The sequence below is a fragment of the Xiphophorus maculatus genome, chromosome 9, assembly GCF_002775205.1.
Source record: "Xiphophorus maculatus strain JP 163 A chromosome 9, X_maculatus-5.0-male, whole genome shotgun sequence".
NCBI classification, from domain to species: domain Eukaryota; kingdom Metazoa; phylum Chordata; class Actinopteri; order Cyprinodontiformes; family Poeciliidae; genus Xiphophorus; species Xiphophorus maculatus.
Genome location: NC_036451.1, coordinates 8,330,514 through 8,355,430, shown reverse-complemented (window position 1 = coordinate 8,355,430; position 24,917 = coordinate 8,330,514). Strand labels below are relative to the sequence as shown.

The following is a 24,917-nucleotide window of genomic DNA, read 5'->3' as shown; positions in this document are numbered from 1 at the left end:
CATTTTCAAAGATCAGCACTTTTTGCAAAACAATGGACAAAAAAATAACATTTTCTGTTGTTCTGTTGTCTGTTGTCATGCTGTCACTGCTATAGTTAACATTTTCTACACCGATTTGTTGATGGCGATTTTTATAACTGTGTTCACAAGAGACAGACAAGAAATAGGTTGGGAAAAGAAAATATATGTAATGTTCATCCTTGACATTTAATTATATTAACAGACTAATTAATAAAAGACTAATATTCCCCCATCAACATTTTGCTTTATCCAAAATGCAGAAAAATAAGGCAAGCTAATATGCAATAAATGAGTCAAAATGGTTAAAGTGATGACAGAAATTTGACATGAAGAGGTCAAAGTCATCATGAACCTGCAGTTACAAAAATGTATGCAATAGCAGACAATTCAGGCTTCATGGTGCCCTCTGTCCATACAAATTTATTTATGCATCCATCAAGACAGTTGTTATTAAACTCCATTGTAGAGAATTTTTAAACTCGGACAAACTAAAGACAATCCAATTCACGTCAGCCCTTGGAAATATGTAAATATCTTCAAGCAACTAAAGCAGGACTTCAGAGGTCCATATTGAAAGAATGAGGGAATAGTGGGGACAATCATCCTGCAACTCAGTCAAACAGATCTCAGGATACGTCAGACTCACTTTAACAAGAAACAGTGACTGATGGATACGGCATACCCATCACACTCTGCCTCACTCTCTCTGTCCCTGGACTTCTCCACCTCTTTTTAGAGAACTTTGTTACTGTAATAGTAAAAGAGGAAAAAAATCAAAGAAAGATGTGTAGCGCAAGTCACTGTGTCTCCAACCAAACAAAACTCCCAAGCTCAGAGATGCTTACTCAGACAGCAGGGCTGAATCCATCTTTCTGACAGAATCATTTCCAAAAGCCCCAACCCCCAACGGGCTCCTGGATGCGCTTCAGAGCTGTGCCGGCTGGGAGGCATGTGTCAATGTGCGCGAATGCAGAATTTAAAGTGTGGCGCAAACAGGTTTCAACTTTATTCTTTCTTTCCTATGGAATATAAACACTATTTACTGCTTTAATCGTACACTTCCGTTCTTCCATCAAACCTAGAAAGGTCACAACATCTTTGATTTGGACATGCTAAAACACATATCAGTCATTTTTATATATATAAACAGAAATCCATTATAAATTGCGTCTTTGAGCGGTGAAACTTTATGCTTGTGTGTATTGACAGACAACAGAGAGCTGATTTAAAGGTCAACACCCCTGCAGCAAATGAATTGAATTAACTCAAGATTATGGCTACAGCCATAGCCTTGAGTTATGAGGACAGCCTGCAGGCATGTCAGGCTAATGGATATGCCCTCCTACTACATAAACATACTTGTGATTAAATTCTCATGACATATTTCCACAAAGTGTACCTGCTCATCCATCTCTCGATCAGTCTGAACTCTGTTATGGGCTGCATTGTTAATGCAACTTTAACACCTTCATAACTTTTTTAATACATATTTTAACATTTTCAGTCAAACATTCATTTCATATGCAGCTTGCAGATAATGTTGGTTTTGTGCAAATACCATTTACATAAGTGAGACACATGGCATCTGAGAAAGGCTAACTTTTTTCTGTCAAATGTCTGACAAAATATGACTTTATCCCGATAAACAAATTGCAGACCTCATGCAGGAAAAATCTTGCAAGTGAGTAAATGAGTCAAAGGAAAGGAAATACAGAATCAAAACATTGTGAAAATCTAATGTAAATAAAAAGCTACAATTTTCAGTCAATGAGTTCCATCATATGAAAGGTTTTAGTACTTTTATCTGCAACAAATCAGAGCTTGCTAAACACATTTTCTAATTTTTTTCATATTTCTATTTTTCTATTTCTATATGTTGTAGTGATGTGGTATTTTTTGGTGCCTTGTGCCAAAACACACACCCACAAAATGTATTGTGTTGTGTACAATCTCCTCCACAATCTTCAGTGCTTTAATAAAACATTGTTGAGTAAAAGTGAATATCAAAGAGCTACCATATCTTTGTTTCTCCAAAATATCAAAAGGTAGGTGTGAGAAAACGTCCACATTTTTGAACCAGCCCATAATGTTTAATCAAGTTCAGATAAAATTCCTTCGGGAGAAGCCAACAAAAGAGCTGCCGCTGTTTGAAGAAGCTTTTAAAAAACTCCACTTATTAGATGAGCTTAATTTAACGTTATGTTAGCAGACACTCAGGTAATCTTACCTGTAAATTGGATCCTGCATTACAATCAACTTGCTCTCATCCCAGGTCCACTCTTTCTTCTGTAAGCAAACCAGAAGCTTTATTTAGACCTAATTCTAAAACCGTTCCACATTTTATCACAATACAACCACAAATGTGAATGTATTTAGGAGGGACAACATAAGGTAGCACATTCTTGTAAAATGAAATTTTTAAGTGTTACGTGATAGTGTCACTTTTACCCTTTTCATTCACCCCTGGCTTCTTCCTGAATAATAATATATTTGGTTGGGCTGTCAGAGTAGATCGAAGGTCATGTCCTTGTGTATTTGAAGTTGTGATGCATTTCATTTTTAAGAACTTTTATCATTGTTCTTTGGTTTCACAAGTATGCAATGCTTACAAAATAAAGTAAATTTTACTTGGTAAATATAATGTGACAAAATGTGAAAAAATAAAAATAAGGGTAGCATGAGTCTCAGGGACAAATGCAAAGACACACCCCTAATTACATACAATAGAAGAAAACCAGTGTTAATAAAAATATATTCAAGAAGAGTTGATGTGTGCTTTTCATTAATATTTTTTGTTTGTGCATTTGATTAAATCTACCTTTCGGTTTAAGGTCACAATCAAAATGTCAACCCACAGGGACACAGGAATTATTCATATTGATTTCTGTCTCCATACAGGGCTTTGTTGACTTGAGTCATTCAATAGCTCTCATCCACAACCCGTCAGTGCTCCTGCCATCCTCTGAGATGTAAATAGCTCACTGGCTGGAATGTGACATTTCAGATTTCAGAAGACAAGGGAGCAGGTTATGGCAAATCATCTATTAATGACCATCAATTTTTTTTTTCTTTTTCACATTTTGCTTTTAATTATGTTTTTTGAATACCTATCAGATCTTTTTAACAGATTTTTTTTTTACATTTTCAAAATAGTGAAAATTGACCAAGTATTACAATTATTTAATGTAATTTTTATGATTTTTCCAAACGCTGTAAACTTTGTGTGCTGTGTTAAAAGCATTTGTTCCAACTCATTAGATGACAATAAGCACCAGTTACTCTGCAAGTGATGAAACCACTCCTGTTTCCTTTAGGTTTATTGTCATCTCTGAACTCCTTCAGCTCCTTTCATTTCTGTTCTTTCACTTGTTTCAACAAAGAACTTAAAGAAAACATTAATCATTCAATCCACAATAAAAAGGATGCAAGAAGTGCTGTTCCTCAAAAACAGCAGCACAGCTGATAGTAACCATGGACGAGACCTCGTGCACAAATCCAGCAACGTTTTCCAACTTCGGTGTACGTGTTTTTTCAGTTCTCTTTAATTGGTGGAGAAATTCTGAGGCGCATCTTTTGTTAGTGATGTCTTTAGTTCCATTTGTCAGAATACTGAACAAGATCAATATTAGAGATTGAAGTTTTGGCCCCTTCCTTTAGACAGAAACAGTGTAAATTTACACAAATCGCTAGACAACCTTGTTCAGATATACTTCCTCAGCTCTACCCACTAATTTGTCGGACTGAATAAAGAATAAGTCCTTAATTCATCAGGACATCTGCCCCGTCTGTTTCTGTCTCTGTATGTGCTAAAGTTTCACATAAATTTGGAATAAATAGTGCATGATTTAATACTTAAATGGGTTATACACATTTTTCAAACTTTTTAAATGTCTAAGCATGGGGTGTGCTTGAAGTTATGTTTTTGTAATAAACATCAGAAGAGATAGACAAGCTGCAGAGTCCTACTCAGGCTGCCGGTGGATTAAAAATATGAAATTAATTTTACTCACTTGTTTTCTATGCTCTCTCTTGTTATGGACAAGTTGTATCCTTGCTATTTACCCATTTATGCCCCATGCTTGACTGATTAGATGCCTGCAAGTATTAATTGTCAGACACATGCAGACATCTAATCAGCCCAAATCATTTTTTCTTTAATTTGTTGTAATCAAATTTGCATAAATAATTTGCATAATTAATTAAATTAGATAGAACACATTTCTAAATTATACATACTCTTAAGAACTACTACTCATTTTGAAGTTATAATCACAAGGATTATATTCTAACTGAAGGGTTCAAGAGAAAAAAATATCCTTGCAGATAAATAAAATGTTTATGCATATAAATAAATATATATACAGGGTAGGGTTAGGGTAAAGACAAGAAGTGGTCTTTAAGTATATACAGAAGTGGTGTTGCTGCAGTTCTGAATTTTTGGAATTTGAAAGGCCACCGCTTCATGTTAATAGAATCTAACAAAAAACAGAGCAACATTCACAGCTCTGATCCACACAGATGTTAATTTAATTGTTAGCTCTTGCTTTAAACTTACAAAAACAAAACAAAAGAGAGAGAAGGAAATAAATTCACTCACTTTTTTCTTTTTTCTCAAGGTAACCTTGACTCCGTCTGTTGACACAACGATGTGAACTTTCTTCTTCTTGATGTTTTTCACCTTGAACTCATACTGCAAAAACAAACAGATGGGTGGAAGATAGTCAGGTTGATTCAGCTAAATCATGACAAAATGAGCAAGCAAATGAACAGAGTCCATTTTAGGCCAGGAAACTTTGTATAGCAACAAGGCAATTAAAAATGATTGGCATGATACAAACATAAAACAAACAAACACAGCATTAAATTGCAGCAACATAATAAAGAAAAGTTGGAATACAGAGTGAAATGAATGTTTCAGTTGATATTAATCAAAGGCAACTCAAAAAAGTTGTAACTTTTGTATTAATATAATTATATATCAGGGATGTAACTAAAAATATCAGAAAAATCTAAACACTTAGCTAACCAATGCCAAATTATTATGTAGCTACATAATAAATTTATGTTTGCGTTCTTCATTGATGATATTTGAATTCAATCAACCCATTTCATAAATACAGAAGAAAGGTGTCTATTCTTTATTTCAGTCCATCAACCCTAGCTACTAATCTTCATTCAGACTGCTTTGTGCTTTCACTTGGGTGTACTACATATTGATTTTATTATTGGTTTTCTCTTTCTTTTTTTTCCAAGAAAAAACGTACTGTTCCTATAAAAGCAGCATTACACAATGCCTTATTGTGCAATGCTGGTTTGTCTTAATAATAACTGCTGCTCAGAGAACAGTTTCAGTTTTAAATATGTGCCACATTTAAACATGGAAAATAAAAATAAGCAAAAGAAAATTGTACAGCATGTTCAGTTTTTACAATAAATTGACATTTTGTTGCAAACTGTCAGTGATTTTATGTCTGCGAATATATCGAGGATTATGGACGTGATAAGAGGGTACAAATAACTCAGTGCCTTGTTAGCATTGCTTAAGAAGGAGCACAAGAAGCTTGAACATCACAGTGAAGCAGCCCAATCAACTCCTTGCTGTGTTTGCTGGAAAAGTCCTGACTGATACAGTTATAAGAATCAAGGTGTGTTTGTATGCAGCTCTGCCTGGATGTTTCTACCATTTCCAGAACTGAAATGAACAGAAGGAAAATATTCTATTTTAAGGTTCTTGTACCTGCTAAGGAAATAAGGTGCTTATGGGAGGCAGTAACATTTTCACAGTTCTCATGTGCTTTTACAGCATTAAAATTGTAAAATCATATAAAAACAACAATTGATATTTACTGGTAATGTATGTAAATTACTCCCAGGTCTTTGTGCTGCACTCTAGCTAGCTGCGTTGCACAGACTGCATGGAAACAACACTGTGTGCTAAAAGATGGTTGCAACTTTGGTGTAAAAAATAAATAGAAAAAACATTTTAAATACCTCACATGCCAAGCTGATGTGTTTACGCTCTGGAAATTATGTCCATACTGCTGTCCTTGTCTGCCTGATATTTTTGTACTTAAAATACACTGCTCAAAAAAATAAAGGGAACACTCAAATAACACATCCTAGATCTGAATGAAAGAAATATTCTCATTGAATACTTTGTTCTGTACAAAGTTCCATTTGCACAACAGCAGGTGAAATTGATTGTCAATCAGTGTTGCTTCCTAAGTGGACAGTTTGATTTCACAGAAGTTTGATTTACTTGGAGTTATATTGTGTTGTTTAAGTGTTCCCTTTATTTTTTTGAGCAGTGTATGTTCTCTTGCCTACAAAGTCTCAGTAAGATGTACTGATTGATGGAGTCTGAAGAAATACTTGTACCTAGCATACATACCACCCAATTAAAGTAACAGTGTTTTCTTTAGATGCTTGTCTTAGAATATTTAAGATGGTTTCATGTCTGTCTGGAATTTTCTTCAGTAATGTGATTAAATACAGCACTATGCACTCATTTTCTGTAATATCTTGTCAGTATGAAAGATTTGTCACAGCAATTTCTGATTCTCAAATTGTAATCTACAAAGGTGTTCATATGACTGATACATTGTTTAATGAACATCGTGGCATATGCTGCAATGATGATTGTGCTGCATAAACATGTTTTAAATGCCTCATAGACTACATGAATGACCTCCACTGAAATGATTACAGAAGCAATTTAAAAAATATATCACACAACATTTGACTGGTTAAGTGTGTGTTCCATAATACAAGAGAGAGCACTTATGTCTAATAAGCCGTCTATTCCTCACTGAACAGGCAATATCACTGAATCCATACCGACCATCGCACATTCTCCCTTGTGCCTTCAACTTCCACCGCAATAACACAGCAGAGATGTGATTTGTATTGCAACTGCTGCACTTGGGGAAAGCGCAAATATTAATTTCACAACAACAGGGGTTCATTCCAATGGGGTTTGCCCCTCAAAAGTAGCACCTGAGTAACAGACAGGGTGCTCAGAATTTTTAATGAGCCATGAAGATGGATTGCAACACAGTCCAGATCCATATCTATAGCATGGCTCATAGATGGGGAGCTTTTGCTGCCTAAATGCTGCTGATGGTGAAAACACAAGGAAAAAATGGGCTGCTGAGCATTTCAGAAACGAGATTTGCTAAAAGGTGCAAAACCTTGAAGGCCCATAAATGCCCTGCAATGAAAGAATATCAACGTTCGTGTAAACAAACGGAAATTAATTAAAGGAATAACCTCATCCATCAAGCTAACAAGTCAACAGCTGCAGTTCCTGTCCTTGGACCACGTATTGTAATTGTGGATTCCTAAGAGCCTATTCCCTGTTTCCATAAAATTTATCATTTTGGAAGCCTCAGTTATCATCCCATGTCCCAATGGGGTCTGTTGGTAACCGCTCCAACTTGCAGTTCTGTTGATTACCACAACTCATTGAGAGAAGTAAAGGTTTATGACTCCTAGGACAAATTCACCTGGGCATGAAGACACAAGCAAGAAAGCAAGTAGACAACTGAGATCATTTAACAAGACAGAATGAACAGTATCTATTTCTGTTTCTCCATCTGTTAAGTTTTTATTGTAAAATTTCATTAAAGTAATCAAAACATTTTTAAGTACTTATGTCATAAAGATACTCAGATCTCATGTGTAAACTGTTTAAATGGAATGTTATTGTCTGAAAACTTTGAATTACACTCCATGCCAATATATTTTCGATCCTGTCCCTGCTTGGTCTGTTTGAACCCTGATATATGAGAGATTTTGATTCATGTTCAAACCACAATAAGCCTAGGCTGCCTCCAGTGGGTGTATATCATTTATAGATACACTTTTCCTTAACTTCAATTCCAGTCTTCCAACAACCAACGTTTAGATCTAGTTCTGATCAAACACATTTAAACCAACGGATATCTCAGCACAGATCTCTGTCGAACTTGGAGCAGAGATGTATTTAAAAGTTGCACCACAGTAGTTGTAGTCTCTAAGTAACTGGAGTAATTTTCTACAAGTGGAGACACTTGCAGAAAATTATGAGCATAATATTGAATATTCCTTTTAACCCAAGTTATAAAAAATGGTATGAAATGTCCGAAGGAAGATGATAGCCTTTTACATTGGATATTACGGATACAATGGGACCAAATCTCAAAAGGTATTATATGGTAAAGGGGTCAAAATGCCCAATACCAATTAAGGTCTATTTGAAGAGTTTAGCAGTTTAAAGTAGTTTATGGTGAATTGAAGCACAACAAATATCTTGTTAAAAATAAATACTTTAGACTTACTGAATTATTTGGAGGACTGCTTTTGTTTTGTTTTTTCACTACTCTGCTAATTATTTATATTTGCAATCTTCAACTTTTATGTATGTCTTTTTGTGCTATCTTATATGTTCCAGTCCTGCAAAAATTCACAAAGTTCTGTGCCACTCAAAAAGATGCAGGAATGATCTTCACACCCTGGCTACAAACCACAAAAAAATAAAAAATCAGGTCACACATTCATTGCAGCTGAGCGATTGCTTCGTCTGACTCTTGAGCACCACAAGAATAATCATGGAATTTGCATCCCATTTCCCGCATTAAATCATTCCACCTACACGTCTACTTCTATTCCTTACTCTTCAAGCAAAAAAAAAAGAGAAAAAAGGAAAAAAGACAAGAAAACACATTTCTCATCTTGAATTAACCATTTAACTGATGTAGTTCAACAATAATCCTCCTGAGTACAGTGCAGACTGTAACTTCAGACCTCATAAATACAATAAAACAATAAAAATAAAATTGACTGTTTGAACAGTCAATTTGTTCAAAACTGGTGCATTTTAAGCACCAAGGTTTTTCCATGACTAATCATGAGCACACATCTATCTCAATGACATCGTCTCTAGAGGGAGGGAATGGGAAAAAGAGGAGCTGTAAAAAGAAAGAGGAGAATATGATGAAAGGAGACGAAGGAAGACAAAGAGAATGCTGAGGAGGAATAGCCTACGGTAGTTGGAATATGAAGCTTAATTAAAAGCTCAGATCATTAAGTTCACAATTATGCCAATTCAAAGTCTTAAAAGTGTATACTGTTGCATTGCTGCTCAATGAGATGAAAACCACAAGCTTTTAACCTCTACAGAGAATCCTCTACTCAAAATGTAAAGCATATAGAATATTTCACAGAAAGAGTTTAGGAAAACTTTTTTCAGCTCTAAAGCTACATAACGTAACTGAAGGGTGGGTCATTTTGTTTGATTAGTTTGTATTGCTTGAGGAAATTGCTTCCATGCAGCAACAACACACCTTTTTTTAAATTGTACTTTTTATGTAGATTAATGCTACATGTCTAATAATATGAACAGAATTCGATTTAAAGCTTCATAAATCCCAACTTAAATTGTTATATTTCAATTTCATTTAAATTTATATCAGGCTGATATTGGAATTTGGTCAAAATACACCACAAAAAGTTTGTCTTTATAAACTAAGCCCAGCTCTTTTTTTTTTCGTCATATTGGCAAATTACAATAACTTCATGAATGTCGTGAACCATTTCAGGGCAACTGAAAGCTTCCAAACAGACAACAAAAAATAGCTTCTGAAAGATAAGGGCAGAGGGTTATTAAATTTTCTTACCCAGGGAAAAACTTCAAGTGGCATGAAGAAGCAAAAACCACACAGCAGTTGAAGCAGTTAGTGTACAAATTGGGCCACTAGTACAATAATAAAGCTTTCTGTCTCTATTTTTCACCTCAGGAAGAAACTGAAGGACTCCTGGACAGAGAAGTGGCACATTTTTAAACTCTTTTACCCCCTGCTTCACTACAACCTTTAAAGAGATACTTTCTTGTTTTGCTGTTGTTTTCAGCTATTTCTAGGTTCCTCAGTTTATCTTTCATGTTCAAAACAAGTCTATTCCTATGACAAAAAGTTATGATACTAGCTGTGTATGCTATGTGTTTATCAGAAGCACTTTCAACAATCACTTTATATCTGCAGAGAAGAAAAACACATTTAGAGTCACAAAATATACATTTCACTGATCTTTTCAGCACTACTGCTCTAGTCACCTTAGATTTGAAATCTGGGTTATATCTATCTAATTTCTTTATTTCTGCTGCACAAAATCAGACCATGCAACAATACAACTTTGACTATTGCAACAATAATAATTTAACTCAATATTTTTTCTATTTACTGTTACCATGATCTACATAAATTGCAATATGTACAGTTACAATGTTCTTCTGATTGGTCACATTACACAACTTTTATCAGGCCACAGAATAAACCTATAATGTTTATTCAAATAAATCACACACAATCAAAGCAACATTGTGGGTATTTTTTTTAAATACACAGATTCAATATTGGAGCCCAACTCGGATACTTACAATTGTGCTGTTAAAATTTACTGCTCCACTACTCTTCTTTTTTGTTAACCCAATATTTAGTCAACATTTTCTTATGAAATCAGATTCCTCTTACTGCAAGGGGAAAAAGTCAATGGACTGAAATCAGTGACAGGATATTCTTACAAAGGCCATTGCTGTATAGTCCCTCAACAGTAAAGAACTGCCTCTATATCTGTTAATTAAATCCATTTTCCAGGATATACAAAAGAAGCTCATATCTCTTTTTCTTGCCAAAGAGAAACTTTCAACATTTTCTCTTAATTTTATATGGTCAACTTGGACTCATGCTTGTCTTTTTATCACCCGTATTGAGCTTTCATTTTAAATGCTGCACATTCCGGTGAATCCTTGTTAATTTGCCCTGCCTGACCACTCAGTCATTCTTAACGCTTGTTCCCTGGCCCATATATACAGATACAAATATGATGGAGTGGCTGGCTCCTCTTGTCACATTCTCACTTGATCATACAGTTTCTATTTTCTCTCTTGCTCCTTACACACTCCTCACCGCCTCTTATCTTTTCTTTACACATCTCCCCTTCCCTCCCCTCTTCCTATTTCCTCCACAGGCCGCTGGCTGATTCAATCTCAGGCAAGGTTGTTTATAAAAGGCATTTCATTTTCCAAAACCATTTGTGTTCAAGATGCTATAGGATCCATCCAATTTCATCAATCTTAGTAATGGAGTTATGTCATGGAATCAAAAACAAAATTTTCTCCTAAATGTATAGAGTGGTTTTGTCAAACATGAATGCGCACACATTAATGTAATAATCACATGTGAATTTACAATCTAACAACAAAGGTAATGATGTAAAACATTATAAGTTACAACTATTTTAACTACACTACAGCAATGCAAAACATTTTCTTCCAAATATTGGCACAGATAAAATAACATGCTTTTACATTTTTTTACACCAAGCCAAGAGCTACTGTAGTTGTTTTTCTTTTAAAATTATGTGAAATAAGCCACAAAACTCATCTTGAACATGTGATGAAAATTTGGCGGTACTCAGAAATAACTTATAAAAAGTAGCAAAAATTTAAGTCTAACGAAATCAAGTCTTCACTCAGCCAAAGGAAGCTATAAACTTCAAAACTAAAACAATTATTTATCTGCATATGACAAAAATCCTGTGCTTAAACAGAACACATTTTAGACACAGGTAAGGCATTACGTGAATACATATTCACTCAGTAGAGGTTTTTATTGTTTTGATATTGAACACAACCTTTGAGGAGTGTCAAATTCTTTTTAGCAATCATGTAGCAAAGTAAAATAAATATCATATTTATTATCATCAGATGTGGGCATGAAGAGCAGTTAGAGTCCATTCAATGGTCCAAATACAATGTCAACATCCAAAGAATGAATTCCCTTGAGGTAAGGGTTAATATACATATGACCAATTATTGCTTCCAATCAATCGCTTACATTGCAGTAATGAACACACTGATATTGTGAGGACCACTGGAATTCAATATATTGCTCAGCTCTTTATCAGGAACTTCGAAAAAAAAAAAAGGATTGGTAAAAATTACAGACAAAAATTTTTTTTCATGCCCTAGGCTCTTTAAGACAAAGAGTCATGAGAATAAAAAAAATGTAATAAAAAAACAAAAAAACTTGCATAGCCATGAAAAGAAGTCCAACAGTTGTCTGTTGAAAAGGTTCCACACATTTACTTGAAAAGAGATGCCCAGCCTGAATCAACAAATGAATGAAACCATACACACACCGACATGCAACTGATTTCCGCAGTTTTGGGAAACTTTCGATCCTGCAAAATATAAGAAAAGGTCTAGTGAAAGAAAGAAAATGCACCTTTTATTGCTTCAGGGGCATGATGCAAAGAACTACACGGATTTGCTGCTGTAAGCTCCTCTAAGCTTGTTCAGTCAGTTCTGAGTTTGACATATTGTAGCTGCCATTTGTTGTGTTGTTCGGCATCAGAATGTGTTCACCAAAACTATGCACAGTTGGCAAAGAAGATTTCTGAGATCCTGCTTCAAAAAAAAAAGAAAAAAAAATCAAACTTGATCAATTATAATACTATGTAGACATGTTCATCTCATAACTTCCAGGGAGAAAAAAAAAGGTTTTCTGGTGACTTCTGAAGTTTTAAACCCATTTTTCTAATGCTGCGCTACCTTCCCTTTAGGTTTCTTGTCTCCAAGCCTTTCACTTGATGTGTGATGGAGCTCTGTTCTTCTTCTGGATCTGTGCCCATGTTGGATGGATTCATACAGAGACATACATACAAAGTGACATAAACCCATTACGACTTCTAAAGACTAATGGGTCTCTTTTTCGCTTTTACTCAGGTCATTCTTGTCTACAAATTAGACAAATTCTAGACTATAGATACTCTGATGAATCCGTTTCTACTTCTTGAATGATTTATTTTCCAAAGACAAATGGGGACTGCTAATATGTCCTATTTGTCAAAAAGATTACAGTTTGTCTTCATACTTAAAGAGTTCATTTAATCAACACAACTAAGACAAAACACAGAGTGGATAACGTAATCTTTTTTGAAGCTGCTTTGACATTATGAAATTACACATCCCTATTAATTTTAAAAATATCAAGAAAATCACTTCAAACCTTACAAAATCTAATATTTCTCCACATCAGCGATACATTACCAATGCATTTCTTGATATTGGGTGTAAGATAAGTAAGCCAAGTAATGAACTTGTAATTCTAATGATAACTGTCCACAAGTTATCTTGCCTCTGATTTTCAATTTATTTTTATACATAAACCTTTCAGAATTTTTGCAAACATTCAAATTTTGCCATAAGGACAACTAATTTTGAAAAATGCACGTCCGAGTAACACAAATAAATGCAGGTAAAACAGATTAGGATGTAAATTAGATAAATTGATAAATTAGATGTCCATTTATGTTAAAAATAACACCACTTTGTTGAATATGCCAGGGAGAATTAGGGCAGCTCTGAAGGCAAAAGGGATTCCAACCTGGTGTGCCTTTTAAAGGGGCCAGTGAGGATTATGTACATCTATACTCAGAATAGCTGAATATTGTTTTTGAACACAAACCTTCTTACAATATCGGAAAAAATGGATGAAAGCTGCCCATTGCCCCGAAACTGTCAAAAAACAGTATGGCTTGAATGGCTCCTGTCTTTTAGACCTTAGGTTATACAAAATAGGACTTGTTTATGCCACAGAATGGACAGCCGCCTTGTCATGCACTGAAGATAATGAATGGCTGACTTACACACTGTGTGGCATGAGAAGGTAACTGTCTAATCCTGTCTCAAGATCTTCTAGTGCCTGTGCTATTTCTGTCAATAAACGTAAAATCTTAAGCAACTGTCTTTATTGCAGAGTCTTTGAACTTTAAAGGAAGATGAACCCTGCCAAAGACAAGGCTTTGAATCCAAAAACTTCAGAAATCTACAGAGACTGCTTGGGACCATAGATGATGTTGAAAAACTTCAAAAAGAGAAAGAAGATCTTTTTTTTTTTATGCACAAGTGGCAGCTAGTATATTCAACCAAAAACACATCCCTTTAAAATGCTAACAGGTAATGACAACAAAACAGATAAAAAGACAGTGAATAACAGTCTGCAAATTCTGAGTATAGACGAGGATGCATGAATATAGACTTCCTCCATCAAGACTCTCCTACCTATCTTTTCCTTTTATGATTACATGTTGTTACAATCTGTTACAAAGTCAACTGTGACTTTATATTTGTTTTAGTTTCCGAGACACAGAAACAAAATATGGGCAAATCCTAGTCAGCAGGTCAAACCTAAAAGAAAAAATGAAAATCTTAATAATAACCTTTATTTCACCAGATAAAACCATGTTGAGATCTATTTTGTTCAATATTTCATAAAAAAGTTTGCAACACAAGTTTAACAAAAGCAGAGTTACTGTAACTGTTGAACCAATGATCATCTGGTCCTCTGGTCCTCAGGGGGCAATATTGGCACTTGAGGAAGTCATGGATGGATGCTGCATCAACACCAAGTTTTCTATCCTCATTGTTGTTCATTTCAAATTACTGCACAGCTCTACACATTTTAACATAAAGCTCCTCCAAAACTTAGCCATAAGCCTCCCCTAATCAAACCTCCAGAGAATGATGCCTAAAGCAAAAACAAAACACACACAGTTTTTTTAGCTTTGCAACAACTCTTGCATTGCAGCACTATTCTCATTAAAACAGAAAATGCATGTAAAGAAACACAATTACAAACATGATGCAAAATAAAGCAAGAGTGCAGACAACTAATTACGAAGAGGAGCCTCTGCTGACAGTCTTGGCTAGAATTAAATCACAGCGTGTTGGGAGTTTGTTCTGACTGACTGTCATAATACAAACTGATAGATGACAGAGAAAAGGATTATATGTCCTCACAGCTTTAATTGGCAGTTTAATTAACTCAACCACAGAATATATGGTGGACAGTAATGACAAACATCTTGCTAGTGCACATCAATTTAACCACACCACGAGTCACAGGAGGGTATTGTTACAAGAATTAATATTAATTAATGATGCTGTTTGAAACCTGTACAGAATGTAATTTAACATTGCTATAACTCTGCTAAAATATAGTTTTAAAAAGGGAATTGGATGTTAAGAAGAAAAAGCTCAACATAAAAGCAAAATGTAAAAGGATGAAGTATTTACAAACTGAAACAGAACTTTAGAAGTAATTTACTTAGCTATGATTAGTTTTTAAGTGCACATTTCTTTCATTATGTCACCTTAATAACAACATTTGCTTCCTTATTAAACAGTTTTTTTAAAATAATTGTCCTTACCTGGACAGCATAGAAATAGACGGTTATGAATAGGCTTGAATTGGGCAATTTATTCTGCCCAATTCAAAATGGAAGTAAAGAAAATATAGCTTGTGTTGGAATCATTTCTTAAAAACTGCTCTGCTTTGTTTAAACCACTTACATAATTCATGTTGTATAAATTTCTTTAAAACGACACATTTAAATTTACAAGTTAGACACTTTATCAAATGAATACATTCATCAAATGATTAAGGAAGTCCATTTAGAAGCTGTTTATTTCAGTTCTGTTTTATTAGATACATCATAAAATTCTATACATGTATATTTTCATTTAAAATAAAATATGTATTTAAAATAAAATACAAATTCAAATAAAAAATTAAATAGCATATATTTAAATTTTATACCAATATTAAACAAACAAGTTTCAACAAGAGCAGTAACTTCCAAGCTTCAAGATAACTTTTGTTATGACACAGTGCCCTCCATTCATCCATCCACCTAAAAAAACATTTATCTTTGAATGTCATAGTGTACACAGAGTAAAAAACTAAACATGCAAATTAAAGAATTATATTAACTTTAATATTTAAAATTTTGGGATTTAGAATTTCTGTGAGTAATTTCTGTCTAATTGCCGAGTACACATTTCTAAAATTACTGACCTTATTCACTATCTCCAAAATTGCTATAGATTAAAATTATTTCACTGCTGATGGCACTTAGTGTTGTTATTATTATTATTATAGTGGAATAAAATAAAGGCTATTTTAAATTAGGTTCCCTTGCATTTTAACGTCTTAAGTGTTCGCTTTGCCATTTTGCCTTTTCATTCATTCGCCATTACTGCTAAATCCATCTCACAAGTCAGTGCAGCTGAAATGAGCCAATACAGCTTGATGCTTCCACCAGCAGAGTCCTATGGCCCAAATGAGATGCTTCTGCATGCACGGCATCATTTCAGTGAAATGTTCTCATCTTCCCAGATGCGAATAAATGACAAAGACACTATTAAGGGTCTGAACACATTCAGGTCTCCTGTTCCTGCCAATGTGCGGTGAGATTTACTTGAACAAAGCACACTCTGTATTCATAAATGTGTTGTCAGTCTGGCACAGGACTGAACCTGTACTATATAGCTGGACCAGACACTTAATGAGTTACATTTATATTAAATATTCATTTGTAATGAAAACAAAAAAGTTGTGTGCCAGTTTAAAAGCACTGCTTAACAAGCAAATAACTTTGATACTTATTTAACTTTACTTTTTTAACAAGTAATAATTAAACTTTGAAAAAACAAAGATAAGGAATTTCAAGATATGTTTTCAAGTTTCCAAAATGCCTTAGCATAAAAGATTGTTATGTGGTACAACTACAAACAATTTGCAATCCACTTTAAAATAAATCACTCTTTCTGTGCAAATATTTCTTTATCTCCACACATAACTGTATCTCTTCAGAAAACAATAAAGTAGTACATGAAATAAATAATTACACATATATTTATCTATCAAAGTATTTCAATGCCAGGACAAAAGAAAGTGATTGTGGTGAAGTACAAAGGACAACATAATTTACTAAAACAAACAAAATGAAAACAGATTGGGATAAAGTGGCAGTATGATTCCAATTGGAACCGGAATCCCTAACTGGAAGACAATATTACTTTCCCAGGCAGTTTGGGGTGCAATCTGGAGTCTTGTGAAAAAGTCAAGAATATGTCAGATGAACCAGACCACAGAAGGACTTTAACAAATAGATGTTATTCTATGATGTCTCTGTTTCGCAGTGCTATGTTGTGTTTTCCTTTTTATCTGTTGTATATATATTGGTAAATCACATGCTTGATTTTAGCACAAATACAAAGTCTGTTTTTATGATGTAATCAAACAGGAAGCTTATCGTTAGCATGCAGATCAATTTCCCATGTTTCATCATTACTGGGACAAGGCAAATAGCTCAGACGTTATCTCATAATAAGTAGGATGTGTATATGTCCTCTTAAAATCACTCCTTCCTTGGTACATTCTTCTCAGTAAGGGGAATGAGACAGCAGAGGAAAATAGAGCAATATAATTCAATGTTGTGTCTGGCAGAGACCATTTCTTCATTACTGTGGTTCAGACTTGTTCAAATGTCTGAACAAGTCATTTGTTCAGACATTGAACAAATGTGACAGCAACTGTTATTTACCTCCAAACAGAAAAATTGTGAACATACCCATTCAGCTTTGTCCGTTCCTCACTCTCTCTCCCATAAAATCTTAATGCAACAAGCTGCTTCATCAGACAGGGATAAAAACTTTCTTGCATACTTACAACTAAAACCAGATATGAACTATACAGAAAAACACATAACCATGTTTTTCTCACTACCTGGCACCAAATCAGACCAAATACTTTCTGTTTTAGGTCAGTTAGGAGTATGCCTTTTTTATGATTATTTTCCTAATGCCAGACAAATGACAATTTTAAAAGTTTTTTATTATTCTTTTTATGTTTTAAAAATTCCTAAGATTAAAAACCTTTCTATAGTTTTTGGTATTGTATTTTAATCTCTGCAATTTGTGTCAAACCTGTTGAGTATCCTTCAAATAGCTTGACAATGATATGCTGGAATATAGGTCCATTCCTCCTGACACAACTGAGTCAAGAGGAATGGAAACAAATAAGGTTTGTAGACCACCTTGTTTGGACGCACCTTTTCAGCTCTGAAAACAAATGCTTCATGGGACTGAGATTAGGGATTTGTAACAGACTCCAAAATATGGATGATGTTCTCCTCGCAACACTGTAGTTATTGTGGCTTTGGTAAAAAACTAGTGCCTTATTCTACAATTCGCTTTGTACAGGATTTTTTTTTTTTTACATAATGTCACAAAAGTAAGCTGTGTGTTGAGATGGTATTTTACAACACATTCACATGTACTTCCTTTATGAATTAATCAGAAGCTTGCAATCCCACGAAATAATCAGTTTTTCAAAATTGGTTAGAGGGTTGTGTAAAGAACCATTTGTGTAAAAATATGTATTGACAAACTCATAAATGAAATCTTTGTAAATCATCTCATAATTCTGGAATTTAGTGAATAGAAATAATTTTATTAATCCTAAATGACCTTTGGGATTTGCTGGAAAAGGCTTTGAACAGTGGATAGACTCACCCACCACCAATGCAAGATTTTAGTAAAAAATTAACACAATGCTGAATGGAAATAGATCTTGTGACATTGTAGAAGCCTATCAAAACTATTCCACAGCAAATGTGTGCCACAATCAAAGCTAAAGTATATAAATACATAAATACATATATTTATGAATTTATGTGGGTGTGATCTGTTTTAAAGCCAAACTATGAAAAAATATGTATGACTTATAGTCTGGAAAATACTGTGGATCTTCACCAACTGCTGTCTATTTTGAGTGAGATCATCCCACCCAAAAATAATAATTAAATCTTCCAACAACCTTTCAGGCTGCTGGAACAACTCAGACTCTTGAAGGCTGTGGTGTCTGCTACCAAAAAAACACATTACTGTAGCAATATGCTTTTTTTTCCCTGAGAATGGCTCCTGATATTCCTGGCTCTACAGGCAGAGAAGTCTATCTGTTTCTGCTTGCCTTATGTCATGATATTTCTGCCAGCTAGAGACCAGCAACCACCCTGTCAGCTTCACAACAAGAAAGGAGAACTTGTGTGACTATTACTGGACAGAGGCCTCATGTTCAACAGTTTTATCAGCTGTAACATTGACTGTTAAGCTTCTGGTACAGCTGATTGATTAAGTGGTGCAATCAGTGGTGCATCAAGCTGTCTTAGAATTTCATTAAAACCTCATTCAGTCAGGCACTGCTTTCCAAAAATCAAAGTAAAACAGAGCATGTCAGTGTCATGTCTGGATTGTTCTCCTGCCACATATTTAACACATTCATAGTTTGTTGAGGTGATGCAGACAGAATTTTTAGTCAGCCATCAAACCATTTTTTGTTTGTGTTTTATTAATGGATTCCTAACAAAAATCAAAGTGTTAGGAGTGATGGGTAAGGAAGTTTATTTTTCTGCCCCAATTAAAACCTTAGAACATTCTTCAAAATGAGATTCCACTCACTGATGGTTTCAGAGATATTTTATTTCTATAGAAAGGGATTCAGTTCATTTTACATGTGAGGACAAAATACTGTTATTGTTTTTTTCTCAGACAGACAACCCTACAAGAATAGGATTAATAATTGAAAAAAAAATGTACATAACCATTTTGTTAGGGTACCACCCGGCACCACACAGAGATTAAATTCTGAACAGCACACAGAATAAAAAAGACTGGTAATAATCGCAGAATCCATAGCACTAGCCCATTCAAATTATGTGGTCCTAGAAAGGAGGAGTTCCCCACAGCTGAAATCCATGTAATGTCAAGGAGATGCAACAGAATGAGTGGAGCAGTGTTCTTCCTCTTTTTCTCCAGCAACCAGTGCATAGGGGGGACATTATGTGTGAACATCTCGATCTTGTTGGCCGAGTAAGAGACTGCATCTTTGAAAAGGAATCTTGGACAGAGGGTAAAGTACAGTCTGTCTTCATATCCGGAGACAGTATGTTGGCCAAAAATAAGATCATCACCTGAAACTGTCTGAGCCTCTGCAGAAAGAATCTGAGAATATATTATCCAAGAAGTCAAGTCTCTCTTCTCATTAGACATGCTGAACCCTCACACCAGCCAGTAGGCCGAGAGCGGCCATCATGTCTCTCTGTCCAGTCGACATTATTAACCCTGCATGATTCACTGAATTGAAGTATCAAGTGAGATCTCGGAGAAGACTGGGAATTCTCATCAGCCAGGCAAAACAATACGTGTTTATGTTATCATACAACAATTTTCTGCAGATCTAAAACTATTTTTTTAAAGTAAATATATGTCATTGAACACCCAAGTTATCCTCCAGCCTTTACTTATTCTCTGTTTTCATATGTTTTAATTTTTCATAGCATTCACTGAGCCATTTTTTCCCTCCATTATCATTATCTAATAGCCACATCAGTGGAACATTAATCAACATTTTCTGTCTCTTTTCTGACAAGGCAGACCATTTTCCCAAACACTGTAAGCACATAGCCTTCTTTGTTCTCCTACTCTATAAGCTGGTGGGTAAAATTTGACACCTTGGAAATTGGAATGAAAACAAAATTACGAAACTGCTGGAAATGGATCAACAAAGGTACAGTGGGTGGCTTTGTAGAAGATTGAATTTAACTGGCCTGGCACTCAACAGTTGTGATGGAGAGGAGAAAAAAAGCCTGGGAAAGAGTCTATAAAGCTAAAATTCATCAGGTGTATTCGTTTCTACAGAGCAAACAGTGCTTCCAGCTCAATCTGGCACAGGATGGAGAGGAGAAAATTGGAAAAGCTTGTCAAAGATGCGAAGAGAAATGTAGCCATCTCTCTTTCTGTCAGCTTCCTTTCCTCTACCCAGACAGGTAATATTAGATACCGAATGGGGAATATTGCATTTGTGATAGTGATCCTCTGATCACTTCTACTAGACTAGAAAAAGCTTTTTATACAGAAAAACTGAAAATGAAAGTTGAGCCAACGAGAAAAGTATCAGTGTGGAAAAGAAAAAAAATATATTAAAATTCTCGTGCAAACCATCCCTGCTTTCTTCAGATAAATCATCCCCAATAAACTATCCAGGATATCTTTTCCTTCACAATCAGACATTGAGTACTACATGCAGAAATTTCCACTTACAGAGGGTATGGTAAATCCACCCCGTCAAAGTCTCCCGCGAGAAAGTCGGCTGTGATTAAGAGAGTTCTATCAAAGAGTCTTTGTGCCAATTAAAAATTCCTTCAGTGCTGCAAACTGATTATTCTACATTTACGCAGTGAGTAAAGTAATCCAAGTTTCAACAACTCCAAAGGGTTTTAGTCCTTTTTAATCTGGATTTAAATGAATTCCCCCACATCTTGTGACGTCGACAAACAAAAATTGTATGCGTGTGCTGCACTGTGGCGTTAAGCGAGTCGACAGGGAAGTACTTGACACGTGGATGCAAATTCACACATTTGTACACAGCTTCAATCAAACGGCTGATTTCCATGCAAACATCACCTTTATTTGCATGACAATGAACAAACTTTATTTACTTGTTATTTTGTTACACCATAAACATTGACTGCTGCTGTAGCAGATCAGCCTTTGGGCAAAATAAATATTAATGAATCAAAATATTAATATAATATGATACACAAGAGAACAAAGATAAATACAGTATATATAGGAACAAAAACAGAGAAGAACTTTCATTGTAGCATTTTGTCTGTACTGACTGTGTATGCAACTCACTCAGCTAGCCATTACAAAGCAAACCTCCAGACTTGTGTGGATTGAGCCTCACTTCAGATCTCACATCTACACCAGATCTGGGGTCCTACTCTATAATCACAAACACTCAAATTGGTATAACTATGATGCAACAGAATATAAAAACTACAAAAAGCATCTTCTGCCTCAATATCTCATTGATTGGACCTCTTTTTGTAAATACTTCTGCTCTGGAAGTAAAAGTTAAAACATTAACTTTGCTGTCTGTGCCATGCATTGCAAATAATAAGCAGTTATTGATGGATACTGGGCATGTTCATTCTGGTCATTGTCATCTTTTTATGAAGCAGAATCTTAACTCATATTTGTCATCTGTTATGTCAGAAGAAAAACTGTTGAATTCATAAGGAGCGTGATAGAAGTGTTTTAAAATGTTTCTTTGGAAGAATAATTGTTACAGTCACATTGATTCTAATGCTGCCATTGTATCAGACAAACTGTTTAACTTTATTACATTTAGAAATTAAATGTTTTTTTTACGCTAAATAGATCTGAAAAGCTTATCATCCACAAAACAGTTGTGTGAGGGAATCCCTGATAGCCCTGTCCCCAGAATTGCTCTCATTTCCAGGGATCCTGAGTCATTCAAGGATAAAAAGTCATATAAAGTTTCTTGTAGGTCTGGGAGTGTGTGGAAGACCTCCAAAAGGTGGGATCTATGAGCCATCCTGATCAAATGCCTAAGCCATGTCTACTAATTCATTTTGATATGGAAGTGAAGCTGCTCTACTCTGAGATTCCCTTAGATGACAGTTCCTACCACTGAGCATGAGTCACCCAGGATGTGTCTGGGACCTTCTTTCAGTGACGATCAATATCTTATGGCCACAGGTGAGGGTTGGAATGTGGAACCAGTATTAAGTGTCATGTTTTGACTCTTTTTTTCACAACTGCAGACTGAAGTACTACTTGTGCTCTGGTGCTACATGCAACAATGTTTACTAAACTTCTCAGAAATTTCATGCATGCATGCTATTTAATGTGGTGATAAAGTCATGCTTGCTACAGTAGGTGCACAACAAGGCAATATAGAAACATTATTTTTGCGTTTCTCATGGCCTTGAAATGAAAACAAGACAACAGCATGACACGGGTACTTTTATCATGACTTCTCAATTTTACAACACCCAGGACATCTTTGGTTTCAGGTAGTCAAACCATACATTTTAGAGCTTCCTCTAAAACCAGTAGCAATTTAATACACTATAGTGATCAAAAAATTGTAAGAACAAATATAAGTTCCTTAAAATACAAAACATTTTTGTACACCTCAGTGCTTGCTACAGTCCAATACTCCATCCTTATTTGATGGTGATATGACTAGACAGCTATTATACACATCTACTCTGAACACTTCATTTCTGTCACCAAGTACTCAGATAGCCAAAGTTAGACTGGAACTTAGCCCCCTCTTGACAAACACTCGAGTCACCTTGCTAACAACCATGCTCAGACAGCTCTCTTAAATTGATAAGAAGTAGATGATACACAGAGCATTGTAGTGATGAAGTCTTTGCTTTGTGAGGGATAGTTACGGTAATTTAAGTGCCTTTCAAAGACTCCACACCAACAGAAGAAATGGTATCAAAGCTGACAGCCTTTGCACAGACCAGGGGTTAATGCACTCTGGCTTGAGATCAGCATTAAGCAATGACATCGCTGTCTTTCCTTTTTCTAGCAACACTAATGCTTATCAAAGTGACTAGTTTAGTAGAGCCCAAAGGAAAAGACTGCAATGAATAAATGTCTTTGCCTTTCTAAGCTTTCAATATAAACTAGTATTTTCAAATCTTCATGGTAAATAGACCATGTAATAACTGTTTATACACTGAAGCAAAGGACTTGTTACATAGAAATTTAGAATTGTTGACCAATGTTTTCAAATTAGTCACACAGTTTGTCACTGATCTGTTCTGTTTGTTTTGTAGATTTTATCAAGACAAAATCTACAATCCCCCAAACAAGCATAAACAAGCACCTATCTGTAAAGACATAACATGAGACATTAGGAAACCAAATTTCTTTTTATCTAGATTCATTTGTACATTTCTTGTTATTTATCCATTTATCCACACATTTTTAATAAAAGTCCTTCTGATAAGGTGTTAGCTTGAATTTTGTATGGCTGCAACAAAACATCCGAATCATAAGTCATAATTTTTTTAAAAAAAGGTTCTCACATATGAATTTTTAAGAACAACTGTCTGGCTTAATCTAGGCAGGTTTTCATGGCCCAGTAACTGAACAATACTGTTTATGAAGTACATTTTTGCTATAAAGATCAGACTTCAATTGGCTGGTGTCACATCTGTAGTAGGTCACGCCATGACTGTTTGACTAATACATCCTAATGAGTCCAGTTTCTCATGGGACTCCTGAATATGTGTTTTTCATCCACTCTTTATGCAGAAAAGATTATCAATGTCTTGTACTTATTTTCTGAAATTGCTGTGGATTCTGCTTCAGAGTCCTCAGACTGAAGCAATGATATTTAAATAAACTGTCTTTACCTTGCATGATAAAATAACTGGACATGTATTTAAAGCATGCAGATACATTCTCATCATTTAGCAAAATCCTCCAACTTTAAAGGAAGTCCAAAATCCAACAAATTTCTGAGTGTGCAATTAATTTTATCTAAATATACCTCACATCAGATATCCAAAGCTGTCCTGTCTTCTTATTCGTAATTCAGTTACACCTTTGCAATCCTCCTATGACTCCAGCTGCTGCCTGCAGAGATTTGGCTTGGTAACAATGGTAACTAAACCAATCTGGTAGCTACACTAACCTGGTTTAGTTACAATAACCAAATTAATTATTGTAACGTTTAAGCGACTGTACAGGTCGCCTAAACCCACCTATTTAGGATTACAATTACAAATTTATTGATGGAACCTGACTTAATGTCATGTTTTCATTGTTGATTCTATGTTGCATTGTGTTTCTGTGTTTGATATGATGTAAGGCACTTTGAAATGCCTTGCTGCTGAAATGTGCTATACAAATAAAATTTGATTGATTGATTGATTGATTCATTAATACTGTATTCTTCCTGACACCATTGTCACAACTGGACAAGTTGAAACCCCTTCCCCCATATTCTGACAGAATCAACATCTGCATGACTGGAGATTTTTTTTATTTACCCTGAATCAAAAAATGCGATACAGAGTTGGAGCTCCATGTTGTCAGACTAGTATCTCTGAACAGAATGTGTGTTTGCTCCTGGGAGTTTTTTCTTCTTCTGAATTGACAACCAGCAGTGTTGGAAATT

At 35.0% G+C, this 24,917-nt stretch overlaps 1 protein-coding gene across 1 annotated transcript in view; it reads right to left on the bottom strand.

Moving 5' to 3' along the window:
- The window catches only part of nos1ap (nitric oxide synthase 1 adaptor protein), a 124,258-nt gene that overhangs the window by 68,505 nt on the left and 30,836 nt on the right, over nucleotides 1-24,917 (bottom strand). The window contains exons 3-4 of the mRNA XM_023339662.1: nucleotides 4,619-4,711; nucleotides 2,249-2,307 (exon numbers count right to left, since the gene is read on the bottom strand). Coding sequence (XP_023195430.1) covers nucleotides 2,249-2,307; nucleotides 4,619-4,711 — 152 coding nt within the window. The remainder of the gene's footprint in view (nucleotides 1-2,248; nucleotides 2,308-4,618; nucleotides 4,712-24,917) is intronic.